At 42.5% G+C, this 17,330-nt stretch overlaps 1 protein-coding gene across 1 annotated transcript in view; it reads left to right on the top strand.

The window, feature by feature from the left end:
• The window catches only part of Myo10 (myosin X), a 192,192-nt gene that overhangs the window by 95,846 nt on the left and 79,016 nt on the right, over positions 1 to 17,330 (top strand). Inside the window, exons 5-9 of the mRNA XM_048368041.1 lie at positions 4,743 to 4,877; positions 6,561 to 6,685; positions 9,449 to 9,462; positions 9,581 to 9,665; positions 11,010 to 11,113. Of these exons, the coding sequence (XP_048223998.1) occupies positions 4,743 to 4,877; positions 6,561 to 6,685; positions 9,449 to 9,462; positions 9,581 to 9,665; positions 11,010 to 11,113 (463 nt within the window). The remainder of the gene's footprint in view (positions 1 to 4,742; positions 4,878 to 6,560; positions 6,686 to 9,448; positions 9,463 to 9,580; positions 9,666 to 11,009; positions 11,114 to 17,330) is intronic.

Genomic DNA, 17,330 nt, shown 5'->3' with positions numbered 1-17,330 from the left:
ATAGCTAGGATTACATGTGAGCCTCTGGTGCCTAGCTGTACTTTTCTTTTTGTGGTGGTGGTAGTGGTGGTGGTATTAGATATGGTTTGAACTCAGGGTGAGAAACTTGGTATGTGGGCACTGTGCCACTTGACCCACAGCTTTAGCCCTCAGTTTGACTTGTCCTTGAGTTTTATGAATTGAGCAGCCTCAGTTCTGCAAAATAGAATAACAATTCCCACTGGGAATAGTAGCGCAGAGGGTTTGTCAGGTGGGAAGCAGGAAACATACTGGAGGAAAGGTAACCGGTTAACATCAAGGATTATGAGGTTTGATTCTGTTGCTGTTTTGTTTGTCAGCATAGAAGCAAAGGATACTTCCTTACTATGCAGACCCAGATAGACTTGAGGACTCACCTGTTTTTCAGAAAACCCAGCTAGTTTCAGATCCTGCCCACTTCCCTAAGTCCTCCATTTGATTATGGGCCTTTAGCAGAGTGACTCCATTTTGATTTGTTCTAGTGCAGAACTCCCATAATTTTGTCTGGAGGTGGGAAAGGCCTGAGGCTAATTGTCTTCACACCTCTGTAGCCAAGACTAGGGCCCATACATAGAAAGCCAGCATTCAGCAGCTATCAGTCAAAGGTGAATCACTGGGTATGATCTTGCTTCTGAATCTTTGCTTGCTTTGTGTGTTTCGAGTTTTCCCTGAACTGGAGCAATTTCTCCTTAACTGTGCCTTTGATTGATAATTGGATGTTTGGTCTTTTCTGTTTCTAGAAGTATGTCTAGAAATGATGGCTTTGGAAGGCTGAACAAAAGGAACCTAAATTAGAAAGGCATAATACATCACCAGAACAAGATGGGGTGGGGATGGGAGAAGAGAAAGGGAAAGAAACCCTTTGAGAAGACTCATTGCTATGGAATCCTCTGAGCAGCCTCAAGAGTTTTCTGTGGTTCCAGAAACTGGGGCTCAGAACTTGTGACTTACTAGCTGAAGAGACTTCAGCTTTTAGCTAAAGGCCACGGGATTTGAACTTCAGATTCTGTGACATTACCGGAGTCCTACTTCCTGTACAGGATCATACCTACAGGACTTTGTTTGGATTGCTAAGACCTTCAGCCTTATTCCTTGAGGCTCTAGAAAAGTTACCAACTCTGCTAGCAAGCCAGAAAGTGATGTGATTCATATTTTGAGAAAATCCTGTGACTCAGAGGAGTTTGATTCACAGGAAGGGAAACGTTTGAGCACGAAATGCCAACAAAATTAATATATAAAGGGCCAAAGCATATATATTTTAGGTTTTGTGTGTGAGATTATTACAGGGCATAATGGGTATGTATCTTTGTAAATACAAAGTCAAAAACAAAGAAAAAAAAAACCACAACCAAGAGTTATGGGAGTGGAGAAAGATTTATTACCTGCGTCAGGTAAGAAGAGTACAGGAGTGGTTCCAAAACAATGTTTTTCTGAGCAAAGGATCTATGTGGATCTTACTTTAAGAAGCCTGCTATATTCATATCGGAAAGCCTTTGGGGCTGAGTTTCTGACCATCCTCAGTTGAGGCCACAGTTCAGAAAGGAAAGATGGCAGATAGGCTTCTGCGCCTGCTCAGCTCAAGATCGTTGAGTATGGTTCAAAGGATGAAAATGGTAGGAGAGGAACACTTTTAAGCATGCTCAGTTTGTTTTTCTGTTGTTTTGTTTTTCCAAAAACGTTTTAACTGAAACAAAAGGAGACTTTGAAATCACATGAGTAAGATACCTGCCACACCTAATTGCTAAATGTGCTTTTCTTGTGTTACTTTCCTTACACCTCAAAAGCACTCATAGACAAAATGTAAGCAGATGGGATAGGCTGGGTTCCAATAAAACTTTATTGATACACACAGGCAGCAAGTAGACTCTAAGGGCCTTACTTTGCTGCCTGGATCTAAAAAACTGCCACTAATATAGTAGAAGACAGGTTAGCCTAGAGCAGTTAGGAACCTGGGCTGGGCATTTATCAAGGATTTCTTCCCTGTTTTACTGAATACTTTAATCCATCATAGAGCCTGGGTGGTCCTGATTCCTGGACTTTTCCTCCTCTGAATCTAGTTCTGAACCTTCTGTAACCTACCCCTTTTCTGTGTGTGTGTGTGTGTGCGCGCGCGCGCGCACGCACGCGCATACACAGGGACGTGTGCATGAGAATGCATATGTATGTATTCACCCGTGGTAAGGCTTGAACTCAAGGCCTGGGCACTGTCCCTTAGCTTTATCATTCAAGGCTGGCACTCTACCACTTGAGCCACAGCTCCATTTCTGGCTTTTTGATGATTAGAGATAAGAGTCTCAAGACTTTCTTACCTAAGCCAGCGTTGAACCAAGATCCTCAAATCTCAGCCTCCCGAGTAGCTAGGATTACAACCATGAGCCACCAGTGTCAGCTCCTTGGGTTGTTTTGTTTTGTTTTCCAGTCCTGGGGCCTGAACTTGGGACCTGGGTCTGTTCTTGAGCCTCTCTATGCTCAAGGCTAGCGCTCTACCACGTGACCCACACAGCAACACTTCCAGCCTTTTCTGAGTAGTTTATTGGAGATAAGAGTCTTCGGACTTTACTGCCCAGACTGGCTTTGAACTTCTGTCCTCATATCTCAACCTCCTGAGCAGCTAGTATTACAGATGTGAGCCACTGGCACCTAACCTTTTTTCTTTTTCTTTTTTTAAAAACTACCTTCTCTTCTAACTTCCCTATACTATAGGGAAGGTCAAACTGTCAGCTTCTTCCATATGCTGGAAGAGAAGGAGGGTTTGGGAAAGCTGCAAGTTTCTTCCTCACCTCCTTTACCTGAGACCTTGTTCTTTTAGTCTCCCCCTTTCTCTCTAATAACTCAATCATCAACAAGTCCTAGGTCTGTATGTTTTCTGGAATGCAGAGAGTTATTGACACATTTCCTGGAATTTTCTGTGTTATTTATTTTGTGCATTATTGTCAGATAATTCCTAATGCCAAGCACAGGGTTGTGCCGGGACCAGGCCTGTAAAGAGGAATGCTAACCCCTGTGCTAGAAGATTCTGAGTGCTGATAACAGACATGCCAGCCAACCTGGCCTAGAGTACATGTATCTTGTATTATCTCAAATACCTCAAGGTGGGGCAGTTTCTAGGTTATGAATTCAACCACTCCTGATGGGCTTATCTCTGGTTTTCTTGGCCTTTGCTTTATGATCTCGAGATAGGTATGGATTGTGTGGTATTTGCTGTCTGCGTCTCTGCACGTCTCCGCTGTGGGCATGGAGACCGTGCCAGGAGCCCCTCAGCACCCTGGACAAGACGTTTGCTGTGGGAGGAATCACAGCTTCCCAGGCCCTGCCCGAAGGCTGCACCGGGGCATGGAATGGACCGGGGAAGAGTCCCCGAGGGCCCAGGGGGTCCAGATTGGAGCCAGGAGTGTCATCTCTGAGTCACTTCCTCTCTAGAACATATGCTTAACCACCCACCACATTTTCAGCATCAGTCCATTTCTGATAATGCCCCGGGCCTTCCCCTCCGTGAGGACTTCTCTTGAGCATGGACTCTTCTGTTAATCCTACCACGGAGCCGCCATCACCCCGCTGCTGTTCCTCACCCTTCCTTTTCTTGCACGCTCTGGCCTTGGTGCTGCTTCTGTTCTTCCCATAGAACACATAAAGAAAAATCAGCTGGGCTTTTCCTTCCAACTCTTGCAGCTCTATGCTTTCTTCTGCAGCCCCAGGACCATTGCATGTCCAGAACCTAACCACCACCACTCACAACATAATGAATGCGATGGATACTCTGTGTCTTTCAGGGAAATGGTTGAGAATTGCTCCCAGGGTTCTGAAGGTGACCTTGAGGGTCCATATTCTCTTCCTGCTCTTGGCTTTGGTGATTGCACTTGCTAGGCAAGCGCTTTGCCACGTACTCTACCTCCCAGCCCCCTGTTCTTGTCTTTGAACTTGATCTGTCACTGATGCTGTCTAGAGGCTTGGGGTTCTTTTTTTTCTCCAAATAAAGAATTACGAGGCCAGAAAGGTAGAGATAGAAGAGGGATTTACTGGAATGAGAGAGCAAGACGCCAGAGCAGCTTCTTGGCTACTGGCAGGTTGGTGTAACCCTCAGCTGGGACTCCTGGCTGGTGGAGCCTCACCAAGTCCTGACATCTTGCTCTCTTACTTCCTAGACAGGAAGAGGAGGGGAGGACAGACTTCTCAAGGCAAGACACTGAGAAGGGGACCCTGAAATTGGTAGTCAGCTTGCTGTGTTTGTGGGCTCCCCCCACCCTATGGCTTTTGGGCCGTTTTATGAGGGTCTCATCCCTTTGGATTCCTTCCCTCATGACTTCCCCAGTACTAATGGGTGATTGCATTGCTGTGGATATTTGCCTGTGTTGTATTTCCTGTGCTCATCCACAAAACAACTTCTCAGCAAGCTTTTGCCATACGCTATTGATGTGTTTGGGATATACTCAGGGACAAAGAAAGATCTGAAATCTCACAAAGCCCGGCGATGAACATCGTGTACCAGTGGCATTCTGGTAAGAAGGTACTAAGTCAGGCGGTCTGTTTATATGATGTGCTGAGAGGGGCTCATGCAGGACCAGACACGGGGCCTGCAGAGTGAAGGACTTCTGCTTGCATTCAATTCAGTTTGTTTACGAGCCTTTTTATCCCCCCTGCTCAGCTTCTCCCCCTTCCCTTCTTGAAGCTGGATGTGTAAGCAGAGTGTGTCTTAGAAACTCGAAATGCTGTGTTGTGTCTTGCAGTGGTGAGAGTGGAGCTGGTAAAACGGAAAGCACCAAGTTGATCCTCAAGTTCCTCTCAGTCATCAGCCAACAGTCTTTGGACTTGTCCTTAAAGGAGAAGACATCCTGCGTTGAACAGGCTATTCTTGAAAGCAGGTATTTCCTTTATCGATTTCCTCATTTCCAACCAATAGGATTAACTTTCCTTCCTGGCATGGAATAGTTAAAATTAGTTAGCTGTTAGTCTTGTTAAAATTAGACTAGTTTTTTCTTTCCTATAATTCCTTCAAAATGATCTTGACATACCTAGCGTTTTCTAATAACCTTAGTCACGACTGCTTCCGGGTGAAGACACTCTTGACCCTTCTTTGGGTCACTTAGCGATGGTGACTGATGGGTGCTGGATACAGTGGGCTATAGTCTCTTTCCTCCTGGGACCTTGGCTCTAGCTGCCCATGTTTCCAAAGACCTAGGTTAGATGGGACACCAAGGTAGGAGTTTGTGTAAAGAACAAAGTTGACCTATGCTTTGGAGGCCAGTGAGCTCTGAAGCTTCCACCCCCAGTTGCTGTGTGATGGAAGACTTAGCATTCCGAGGATAGAGGAGGGCCATGTCAGCCTTAACCCTGGGGGACTCAGTACGAACACAGTGGATACCCCCTGAATTGTCATTTGTAATGCCCCGTGTCTAGTTTGTGCCTTACTTGGTTTTGGAACCAGTGGGAATATTACAGATAACAATTACTCAACCAGTTAGTTGTTCCAGAGGTTGGCAAATTACAGCCTGAGGTCCATATTTTTTTTTTCCTTTCTATTTTGTTGAAACATCTTTCTTTTCTTTTTGGTATGGATGAGGAATAGGTAATAGTGCTTAAACTCAGGAATTGGATGCTGTCCCTTAGGTTTTTTTTTACTTCAGGCTGATACTCTACCACTTGGACTATATGTCTGCTTCTAGTTAATTGGAGTTAAGAGTCTCACAGACTTTCCTGCCTGGGCTGGCTTTGAACCACAATCTTCAGATTTCCGCCTGCTGAGTAGCTAGGATTGCAGGCGTGAGCCATCAGTGTCTGGTTGTCGCATCTTAAAATACTTTCAAAATTATAGTTGAGCATGCATAACTTAAAAGGGTAACTGTTTTTTAGCATCCAGCTTAGTAGCATTAAGTGGTTCACATGATTGGGAAACCATCAGCACTGTCGGTCTCCAGATTTCATCATCTCCCCCCTACAGCTTTTTAAAATTTTTGTAAATTTTTTTTTAGGACCCAGACATCCTCATTTGTACTACTTCTGGTTGCGTTTGAGCTACAGAGGCAGAGCTAAGTGCTTGCGACAGTGTCAACATGGTCTGCAAAACCTAAAACATTTATTATCTGGTCCTTTGTAGGAAAAAGCTCACCAGCCTCTAAAATAGTCTGACTCTGTGTTGCAATTGGAAAAGATCCAAAGAGCTCACTGAATTATTTCCAGGATGTATAACCAATGGGTGATATCCAGTTCTGGGACTTTTTCAGCTTCTAGACTTTGAGGGCAGGCTTTTCTGTTCACGCCCTAGCTTATGGGTATCAGCCAAAGCTAACTTGTGCAGGGCTGAGCCCTTGTGACCTTTGGCTGTGTTGCATCCTTCACCAGTACAACTAGCTGTGTATTCCTTAATTCAGGATAAACCCCTTTGAGCAAGGGTTTGGACAATCTGGCTCTTCTTTAAATAGTCACCCTAGGTCTTGTCTGTTGCAGATTTTTCTTCTATTTGTGTGTTTTGGCATTTGTGAGGAACGCCTTTGCTGTCTGTCTCCTGCTTGGATTAATACTATCTCTTGTCCTCATCCCTTTCTCAGTCCCATCATGGAAGCTTTTGGCAATGCGAAGACCGTGTACAACAACAATTCCAGTCGCTTTGGGAAGTTTGTTCAGCTGAACATCTGTGAGAAGGGCAATATTCAGGGCGGAAGGATCGTAGATTGTATCCTGTTTCATTTGGTGTTGGTCTACAGCATTTGATTCTGCCAGTGGGAGCTGTTCTCATTTATTATGAAGATTCAGGAAGAGCGGGGAACATTTCTTCCATGAGTTCTTATCATTGCTTTAATAGTATTGTCTTTGGCCTATTAATTATTCTGTCAGATAAAGAACCATTTTTCTTTTGGAAATCTCTTAATATGTCCATCATCTGAACATCTGGGTTCTTCATCTTATTCGTCCATATGCTATTGCAATAACAGAATACCTGGCTTTGCTCAGCTCATAAAGAAAAGAGGAGCTAGGCGTACTGTTACATTAGGAACATTTTGTACTATCCAGCTTGAAGATAACTCAATACAGCTTTCTTAAAAAGTAAAGATGTGATTAGGAATGGTGAAATATTGTTATTCGCAGGGAAATGGTCAGAACTCGAACAAATAATGTTGGGCGAGACAAGCCTAGAACACAGAAAACAAAGGGGCATGATCTCCTTGATATATGACTGTTAAGAAAGGGAGACGGAGAGACAGTAGAGACCAGGTCTGTGAAACCAAAAACTGCTTGTCAAATGGTATTTCCCACAGGATTGGGGCAGCGACCCAACAGTATGTAACTAAAACCAAACAACTACTCAACATATAAAGGTCAAAAATCGACCTCTCAGTGGAATACAATAGCTCAAAAGCTATGCATGTACGTTCATATAAGTCTACTGTTGACATATTGTCTAATATCGACATTACATTTAAAGCCCTAGGCGAATTTTCTTGGGCTTGGCCACGTGGCTACTGTATATGTTCTTGATAAATTGTATATTGTATATATGTCTACCTGACCTAGAGAAGGGAAAGAAAAACAGGGCGTAAGAAATCACAAGAAATGTACACACTGCCCTACTATGTAACTGTACCCTTTTTGCACAACACCTTGCCAAAAAAATTTGTGTTCAATTAATAAATAAATTTTTTAAAAAAAGAAAAAGGCAGGATGAACGCATTATAGTTCAAGTAAAGAATTGTGCTCAGGACTTTTACCTATATTATGTTTTGAATTTTCCTTCTCAGTGGAAACTCTAAATTATTATTATTCATGTTTATGGATAAGCAAACTAAGCCAGAAAATGATTCCATAAGTCTGTTGAGGACACACAGCTGATAAATTGGTAGAAGCTGTATAAAAAAAAAAAAAAGTAAAGACATTTATAGCCGGGCGCCAGTGGCTCACACCTGTAATCCTAGCTACTCAGGAGGCTGAGATCTAAGGATCATGGTTGGAAGATAGCCTGTGCAGAAAAGTCCCCATGAGACTTTTATCTCCATTTAACCACTGGAAAACCGGAAGTGGAGCTGTGGCTCAAAGTGGTAGAGCCCTTGCCTTGAGCTGAAGGAGCTCAAGGACAGCACCCAGGTCCGAAGTTCAAGCCCCACTGATCAAAAAAAAAAAAAAAAAAAAGGTAAAGATGTTTATTTTAGCTCACAATTTTAGAAGCTAGAAGCCTATGATCGGACAGATTTGGCTCCTGATGCGGGCCTTTTGACTCCTATCATAGCGTCGCAGAAGGCATCATGGAGGGGAGTTTAAGGGACTGCGGTCAGGTGGCATGAACAGAAGTGAACGAGCAAACGAGAGAGAGAGAATATCAAGACCTCTAAATTTATTTCTTTCAACTCATTCTCTAAACAAGCTTTAATCCCATTTAAAGACAGCGACATTCCCCCACGTACCAACCACCTCCCACTTGACCTCAACTCTTTTGGTAAATATAATTTTATTGTTGTTATGAAGGTGTTGTACAGAAGGGTTACCACTTCATAAGTCAGGGAATGAGTACATTTCTATTTCGGACAATATCACCCTTTGCTTTGCTTTCCCTCCAGTTTCCCCCTCCTATCCCTGTCCACAAGTTATGTAGTTCATTTTCCACATGGTGTACGCTGAGTAATCTAGCATGATTGCATTTGCTCACACTTACTCCTTCCCTTTCTGTTTCCTCCCTTTCCATCTCCCCCCCCCCACCCCCGAAAAGCACAAACAAATACTACCACCGCCAGCAAAACCCATGTTTCTATTTCCTGGAATTTGTTTAGATAAATAACATTTTAAATGTTCAGAGGAGTCACAGCTTTGCATTCCTCCCCAGTGGGAATCCCCCTTAAGTCTGACTGTGTGTGAATGCCTAGACTCTAGAGTCCTGTATAGGTTGTCATGTCGAGTTACATTTTAGCTCTAGCTTCCATATGTGAGAGAGAGAACATGTGCCATTTGTCTCTCTTAGCTTGACTTACCTCACTTAGCATGATTTGTTCTAGGTCCATCCATTTCCATTTCTTTCTAATGGATGAGTAAAATTCCATGTGTGTACATAGGTACCACATTTTACTGATCCACTCATCTGTTGAAGGACACCTGTGGACCCTAACTCTAAAGGATTCCACCATCCCCCAAAGCTTCTCCACAATGGGGACCAAGACTCAGCACACGTCCCTTTGGGCTTCCACTTAAACCAAGTCATTGCACTTAGGCATTTGCTTGAACTCAGTTCTCCCACATAGTTAGGTGCCGACCCAAGTACTCCGACTGGTCTGGGATTGATTGGGAGTCAGGGAATCTTTGCTCTGTGCTTGTCTTGGGCACTGGGTGTTTCATTGTCAGAGGAGCTGGATGCTATAATTCAGGGGACAATATAGGATAAGAAATTAAATACCAATTCAGCTTTCCACATCTTCCTTTTGTTCCTTGACTTGACATTGCTTTTCACATGAAGATTTATTAGAAAAAGTAAGTAAACATGATTCATTTCCTATCTCCCCACTATAGTGGCTTGTAGCCATTCAATAATTGGAATGCATTAAGCAGAGGAATCCTCCCTGAATATCAATTTGGTTTCTCTCCACAGAATCGAGTAGTGAGACAAAATCCTGGGGAAAGAAATTATCACATATTCTATGCGCTGCTGGCAGGGCTGGAACATGGAGAGAAAGGTGAGACGGTGGACAGCCAGGAAAAATCCAGGCGGGCGACTCATTTCCTGTTGGGAGCAAGATGCTTGGGACACCCGCAAACCAAAGAATCTAGGGGAAAGAATTGCCAGAAAGAGAAATCTTGACTATGGGGGTTAGTTTGGAGTCTGGGTACATTTTTAACTTAAAAAGGTATTTGTAAAAAAAACATATATCAAATCTGGTTTCACTTTTTAAACCACATCTAAGTAAAACTCATTTCTAAATGTTTGAGGGTTTTTGTGTCTGTGGGGCTTGAACTCGGGGACTTGCACTCTGGCTTGGTGGGTATTTATTGATATCGTCCTTGTTGTTGTTGCTGCTGCTGCTTTTGCTTAAAGCTGGCTCTGTAACTCTTGAGCCACAGCTTCATTTCTGACTCTTTCTGGTTAGTCGGCGATAAGAATCTTTTGGGTTTGATTGCCTAGGCTGGTTTTGAACCATGATCCTTAGATCTCAGCCTCCTGAGCTCCTAAGTAGCTAGGAGTACAGGTTGAGCCACCTGTTTTTTTGTTTTGTTTTGTTTTGTTTCCTTTTAATTTTAACTAGCTGCAGTGCTTGAGATAAGGAGACTCTCACTTGCCTCCTTGCTCATGGTGCTCTGCTGCTTCAGCTATGCCTTCAGCCTGGTTTTATGCCAGTGAAGTCTCATAGATTTCTCTGTCTCAGGCCGGCTTCAGTCTTCCAGGTCTCAGTCTCCTGAATAGCTAGGATTTGGGGAGTTGAGCCACCAGTGCCTGCTTAAATTGTTTGATTTTTTTTTTTTAAGAGAAAGTAAAAGAGAGTTGCCAGGTGTTGGTGGCTCACGCCTGTAACCCTAGCGACTCAGGAGGCTGAGATCTGAGGATCGTGGCCCAGAGCCAGCCTGGGCAGCAGAGTCTGCGAGACTTTCTATCTCCAGTTAACTACCAGAAAAAGAAGGGGGCAAAAAGCCAGGAATAGTGCTGCGGTTCAAACTGGTAGAGCACTGGTCCTGCACACAAAAGCTCAGAGACAGTGCCCAGGGCCTGAGTTCAAGCCCCAGGACCAGCATGAAAGTGGGGTTGGGGGCGGGGGGGGGATCCTCATACCTTCCATATTCAGTAACATTTTGTATAATACCATTTAGTTTAATTGAATAGTTCCTATTTTCCTTTGATGAGGATTGCAAGGGAATTTTATTAATTTAATAGAGGGCCATTATAAGACTATGGGTATAATTTGACTTTCAACACCATAGAGTATTACTCCCCTATCACAGTCTGTCAGTCACATCACTGGGTGAACTCTTGAATGTCACCTTACCAGCTGAGTGTTGATGTGATGCTTTTCTTTGTCTTTCTGTAGAAGAGTTTTATTTATCTGTGCCTGAAAACTACCATTACTTGAATCAATCTGGATGTACAGAAGACAAGACCATCAATGACAAGACATCCTTTAAAGAAGTTATTGTAAGTGAATTTATTGTTGTCCCCTGTCAACCAGGCAGATGTCATTTTCTGTTAATATATATTCTTTTTTTTGGGGGGGGGGGAGCTGGGTGACCGTGGTTCATGCGTATAATCCTAGCTACTCATCACACCTGTAATCCTAGCTATTCAAGAGTGAGACCTGAGGATTGTGGTTCATAGCCATCCCGAGCAGGAAAGTTCCTGAGATTCTTAGCTCCAGTTAACCACCAGAAAACCAGAAGTGGTGCTGTGGCTCAAAGACATAGAGCACTATATAGCTTTGAGCTGAAGAGCTCAGGGATAGTGCCCAAGCCCAGAGTTCAAGCCCCACGACTGACCAAAATTTAAAAAATAATAATAATAATGAAAACATTGCATTTGGGTGGGCATGTGAGGAGAGCTATCCTTCTCATTCTGTGTCATGATGAAGACTACTGACAGGGTGGAAGGAAATTTAAGGAATCCCAGGTGCCAGTGACTCAAGCATGTCATCCTAGCTTCTCAAGAGGCTGAGATCTGAGGATTGCAGTTCAAAGCCATTCTGGACAGGAAAATGTGTGAGACTCTTTATTTCCAATTTACCATGAAAAAGCCGAAAATGGAGCTAGCTTTGAGCACAAAAGCTCAGAGGCAGCACCCAGGCCCTGAATCTAAGCCCCAGGACCAGCACACACAAAAATGAGCTAATACATAAATGGAGACTTGAACAGTCTCATATTCTAGCATCTCTGTGTGTTGGGGGCGGGGGGCAGGTGGGGAATGTATCTGGAAGCAATCCCCATGGATGTGGGTACATGGGACAGTAGTACTTATTATTATAAATTTTACCTAGACTCATCTCTGTCTTTAGTGACCTTGCCAGGTCATTAGAGCAGTGACTTTATCCTAAGACTCAGAGGGTAGCCAGTATACCCTTACCCAGAACCAGGAGAACTGGTACAGCAATGGTCTAACTGCAGATCTCTGTTCTAAAGCACCAGGCTGGTGCCTGCTACTTCCAGGACACTGCAGATTTGTCTCTCTAGGTGGTTATGAAAAGGGCAATAACTCTGTTCCCTATCCCCTTTTATTCTCAAAGGAACTTCATGAGAATGCCTTAGGCAATACAAATTCAAATATTATAGGTACATATAAGTCATACAGTATTTCTCTAGATGTCATGTATGTTAAAAATGAAATTCATGGGCTGGAGGCATGGATCATGGTTAGAGTTCCCAAGGATCAGAATTCAAATCTCAGTATCCAAGAGAAAGAAAAATGGAATTAAAAATAGAATAGGCTACAAATGCCACAATCTGGCATTATAATGCAAAAGAGTTCTCTCTCTCTCCCTCTACACACACACACACACACACACACACACACACACACACACACACACGATAACCCCAACCCTTCTCCTTCATCATCTCTTCTTTAACCTATTTACTATATACCCTACAAACTTATTCTGATTATATAGAACATATTGGTAAGTGTTTAAATTCACCCCCTTTTTAATGGTGGTAAGGTAAACTGAGATGATGTTTATTGAGATCACAAATGGGCCATTCGGGCTATTTTTATTTAACTTTGTTTAGGAGTTCTAAACAACACAATGAAAATGAAAACAAAAAGAAAGAAAAATAAGTGTGCAATTGTGAGGAAGGAAGGAACAAAAGTAACCCCTTTCTATGAAAACAAGATTCTGTCTTGCCAAGCCTATGGACAATCGAGAATAGGAGAACAGTTTCGGTAATTTGTTACATCCAAAAAATGAGTTTCCTTTGTAGCGAGCATTTATATATTATGTATTTATGGCAAGTGTATGTACCCAAAATGTTACCTTGTGTGACAAAATTCTGCTTTTCTCTGGGTGCTACTTTTAAAAATAGACTTAATGATTGTATGATTATTATGTTATTGCATTCTTAATATCATAATTGCTATGCTGAAATTGGTGCCTCCATGTCTGTGTATGCCTTGCACATAGAATCAAGCCAACTGTGGATCTACTAGCTAGTAGTGAGGCAATGGATGCGTCTAAACATGTACAGACATTTTTCTTGTCATCCCCGAAGCAATAAAACATAAACACAGCATTTACATGATATTAGAGATATGCCACATTTTTTTTTGGTATTTAATGAAGTTTGAACTCAAGGCCTTGTGTTTGCCAAGTAAGCACTCTACTACGTGAGCCATGCCCTTTTTTGCTTGTATTATTTTTCTAATCGGGTCTTGCTTTTTGCTCCAAGCCTACACTGTGATCCTGGTAGTTACACTTCCCATGAAGCTAGGATGCACACAGCCATACCCAGCTTCTTCTCGGCTGAGATGAGAATCTCATGAAGGCCTTTCCCCAACCTGGTCTCAAAGTTGTGTTCTTGATTTCCAATCCTGGAGTAAGTCGGATTATAGACATGAACCTCAAGTACAGTATACAGAAAGATGTGAATAGATTATATGGGGGGGATATCACACTATTTTATGTAAGAGACTTGAGTACCCATGAATCCGGGTATCCACAGAAACCCTGAGCCAATCAATCTCTTGAGGATACTGAGGGACCACTGTGTAGGAATGCCGCCCAAGTCATTATCAATGCTAGCCCGAGTCCTTCTTACTGCTTGTGCATGCTCTGCAACCAAGAGTGACACAGACGTGAACACACATACACAGTGTGCGTGTGTGAGCACCTATCACGTACCAGGCACTGCTATAGATACCAGAGAGACTGCAGTCAGCAGATCTGATTTGATCCTGGGTGAAACGAAAGGATTTGGAGCAGATTACACCACCATGTTTTGTGTTATTTGCCGATGCGCAAAGAAAATGGGTTTGGAAAAATGTGTTAAAATGTTACTGGGGAGAAGTTATTGGTGAGATTATTCATGAGAAATGTCACTTCCAGTGTTCACTTCTAAGTGCTAAAATATTTTTGTGAATCTTAATGTCAGAATTGGGGGGGGGAATTTGGATTATTTTTTGGGGGAATTTGTTTTGTGCATTTTTTTTCACCTCCTTATTGGCAATAGCTAATATTAAGAGGAGCAAATACCTATTAAGGCTTCTACACAGATTTAGGGGGGACTTGTTTTGTTACTGTTGTTTATGTGCCAGTTACTGTGGCTTGAACTCAGGGCCTGGGAGCTGTCCTTTAGTTTTTTCATTCAAGGCTAGCAGTCTACACCTTGAGCCACAATTCTACTTCCTGTTTTTTGGTGGTTGATTGAGATAAGCATCTCATAGACTTCCCTGCCTGGCATCTAACCACAGTCCTCAGTTCTCAGCCTCCTGGGTAGTCAGGATTACAGGCATGAACCATTGCAACCCAGTTAAGACTTATTTTTTCCTGAAAAAGAAGCAGTGGATGTCATAGTCCTTTTTAAATGCAGCGTTCCAAATTGCATCATAATTTTTTTTCAGTCAGAAGTAGCAACTAATTTATTTTATTGCCTGAATTTGACCCACCAGGATGGTGAGTCTTGGATGAGTGATTGTCTGTTCATTCTCTTCCCCAAATACTTACTCTTCACATCCTATGTGGCTGTGAACGACAGCTGGAATTTCCTAACCATATCAGCCTTACTGTGAGTACCAGAGGTTTTGAATGGCCTGTGGTCACGACTGTGTACGTGTGAATTCATTCACCATGAGTCAGATTTTATTAAGATTTAAAGTGTTGCCCATCGCGGAAACAGTCTTTCTGAGTCCTAGAAACTTGGGAACTGTCAGCTTCTAGACCAGATGCCCTCTCTAAAGATCATGAGTTATTCCAGAGTAGCACAGTGTGCACAGGTAAAGTGTGTGTATCTTTAAGGAGCTGGAGGCAATGGAACGTTTTTAAAGGCCAAGTGTGGGGGGTGGGGATTACAGGAGAGTCTTAAAGCAGTCATCTTAGGCTAGCAGGAGCAGTGGCAGGGTGGTATCCACCGAAGGTAGGGCAGGCCGATGTCGGATGGATGTTCCGTCTCTAGAGCACGGCACCTGTGAAGTTGTGGTGGCCTCTTGGAACTTCTCTGTGATACTTCTTGCTCTCTGGCTGCACACTGGAGATTCCTTCCCCCATGACTTCTCCATTTTATTTAAAGTTGGACACAAGTGACTCCATTTTGATTCTGACACCTTTCACAGAGTACAAGCAACTTTTAGAAATTAGAACTCATTTGGAAATGACATATCATAAAAGATAATTGCATAATAAATTGTTATTAAATTACTTGTAGTTTACGACACTCCGGCAGCCACCACTTTCACTGTTTGAGGCGTACCATTTATTCCAGGTTCACTCAAGGCCCCCGGGCCTACTGAAAGGCTGCCTTGCCTTCTCTCTGTTTCTGTGTGACAGCCTTTGCCAGGTATCTCTCTCTCTCTCTCTCTCTCTCTCTCTCTCTCTCTCTCTCTCTCACACACACACACACACACACACACACACACACACACACACACACGGATTTTTTTTTAATGTGCTTAATAAAATATTTAATAGAAAATACTTCTTCATGACTCTTGTAGACCATGTTTATACCTGGGTGACTGTTGGGCAGCTCTAAGCCAAGCTGAGCATTTCCCAGGGCTGTTTGTTTGTTGTTATTTGCTTTTTTCCCCCTCAGTCTCAAGCCATATTGCTGGGTTAATAATATAATTATAATAAGCCATAACGAGGCGTATTATAATTAAGGGGGGGAAGGGTGCGCGGCAAGAGATAGTAAAGAGACACTCAGGGCAGCAGATCTGGCCCAGGCCCACACCGCTTTTAATTGGATTTGGCCATTAAATTACCCCATGATTAATGCAGTTACCACTACATTATCACTGTACTCCTAATTAAGCAGTTAGGGTTTGAGTTGAAAGCAAAAAAGTAAAAAACTTATGAATATAGCAGGCTCTTTAATTTTGTCCCATTTGATCTCTTTAAGTCCATGTACAACCTTTGTATATATTTTAAGAACTCAGCCAAGAGTTTTTTTTATTAGGTATGTGTTCATATTTTTCACTTACAGGAATTTTCTGCTACTGTATGCCTAAAATTTGAATAATTTTTCCATAAGCATTTTTTGTTTATTTGTTAAATTGGCAGGCCCTTGACAATACTTCTCTTTTTTTTATTGTTGCCAGTATTTTTTGTTGTTGTTGTTAAATTTTTATTGTCAAACTGAGGTACAGAGGTACATTAGGCATTGGATACATTTCTTGTACTGTTTGTTACCTCCTCCCTGACAATACTTATTATTCTAACAGCTGTGCCCCTGAAATCAGTCTCCTGACTTTTGGTAAAGTACCTCAGGGTCTTTTTATTTTTTATTTTTTGGCCAGTCCTGGGGCTTGAACTCAGGGCCTGAGCACTGTCCCTGGCTTCTTTTTGCTCAAGGCTAGCACTCTGCCACTTGAGCCACAGCGCCTCTTCTGGCTTTTTCTATGTATATGGTGCTAAGGAGTTGAACCTAGGGCTTCATGTACACAAGGCAAGCACTCTTGCCACTAGGCCATGTCCCAGCTCCTTCTTTTAATTTCTTGTAGTTAATATTATTGGGGAAAATATGCACATAATCAAATGCTCCCATTTAAAGTGCATATATAATTTTTTGTGGGTCATACTGGGGCTTGAAATCAGAGCTTATGTGTTCTTGCTTAGCTTTTTTCCTCAAGGCTGGTGCTCTACGCCTTAAGCCACAGCTCTGCTTCTGCACTTTTGCTGGTTAATTGGAAATAAGAATTTCATGGACTTTCCTTTCCAGCCATGTGTCTGAACCATAAACTTCACATCTCAGCCTCCTGAATAGCTATGATTACAGTGCCTGACCATGACAGATAACTTCTAAAAGAGGTCCAAGGTCGGTTCAATGGAGAAAGGATCACCTTTTTGCTAATATTCGTACAACAGTTGAATTAAAGACTGAGAATGTAGTTCAGTAGGGTGCTCGGCTAGTATAGGCAAGATCCTACCACCACAAACATACCCCAAAAAAGTTTTTAATTTTTACATTAAGCTATAACAAATATAATTGTGTATAACAAACATTGATCGTTTCCTTAAAAGTATACAGTATTCTTCTAAGTTTATTATAGTTAACTTGTCTAATTGTGGATTTTTTCCTTTGAAAGTGTGTTAGAGTCTTTATAATTATTTGTGCCGGTATTGGGGTTTGAACTCAGGGCCTTGCGTTATTGCTTGACTTTTTCACTCAAGGCTGGCAGTCTACTACCTGAGCCATACCTCTACTCTGTCTTTTTA

The sequence above is a fragment of the Perognathus longimembris genome, chromosome 19 (assembly GCF_023159225.1).
Source record: "Perognathus longimembris pacificus isolate PPM17 chromosome 19, ASM2315922v1, whole genome shotgun sequence".
Lineage (NCBI taxonomy): Eukaryota > Metazoa > Chordata > Mammalia > Rodentia > Heteromyidae > Perognathus > Perognathus longimembris.
Note: the sequence above shows the minus strand (reverse complement) of the source record. Positions and strands in the feature narration are given on the sequence as shown.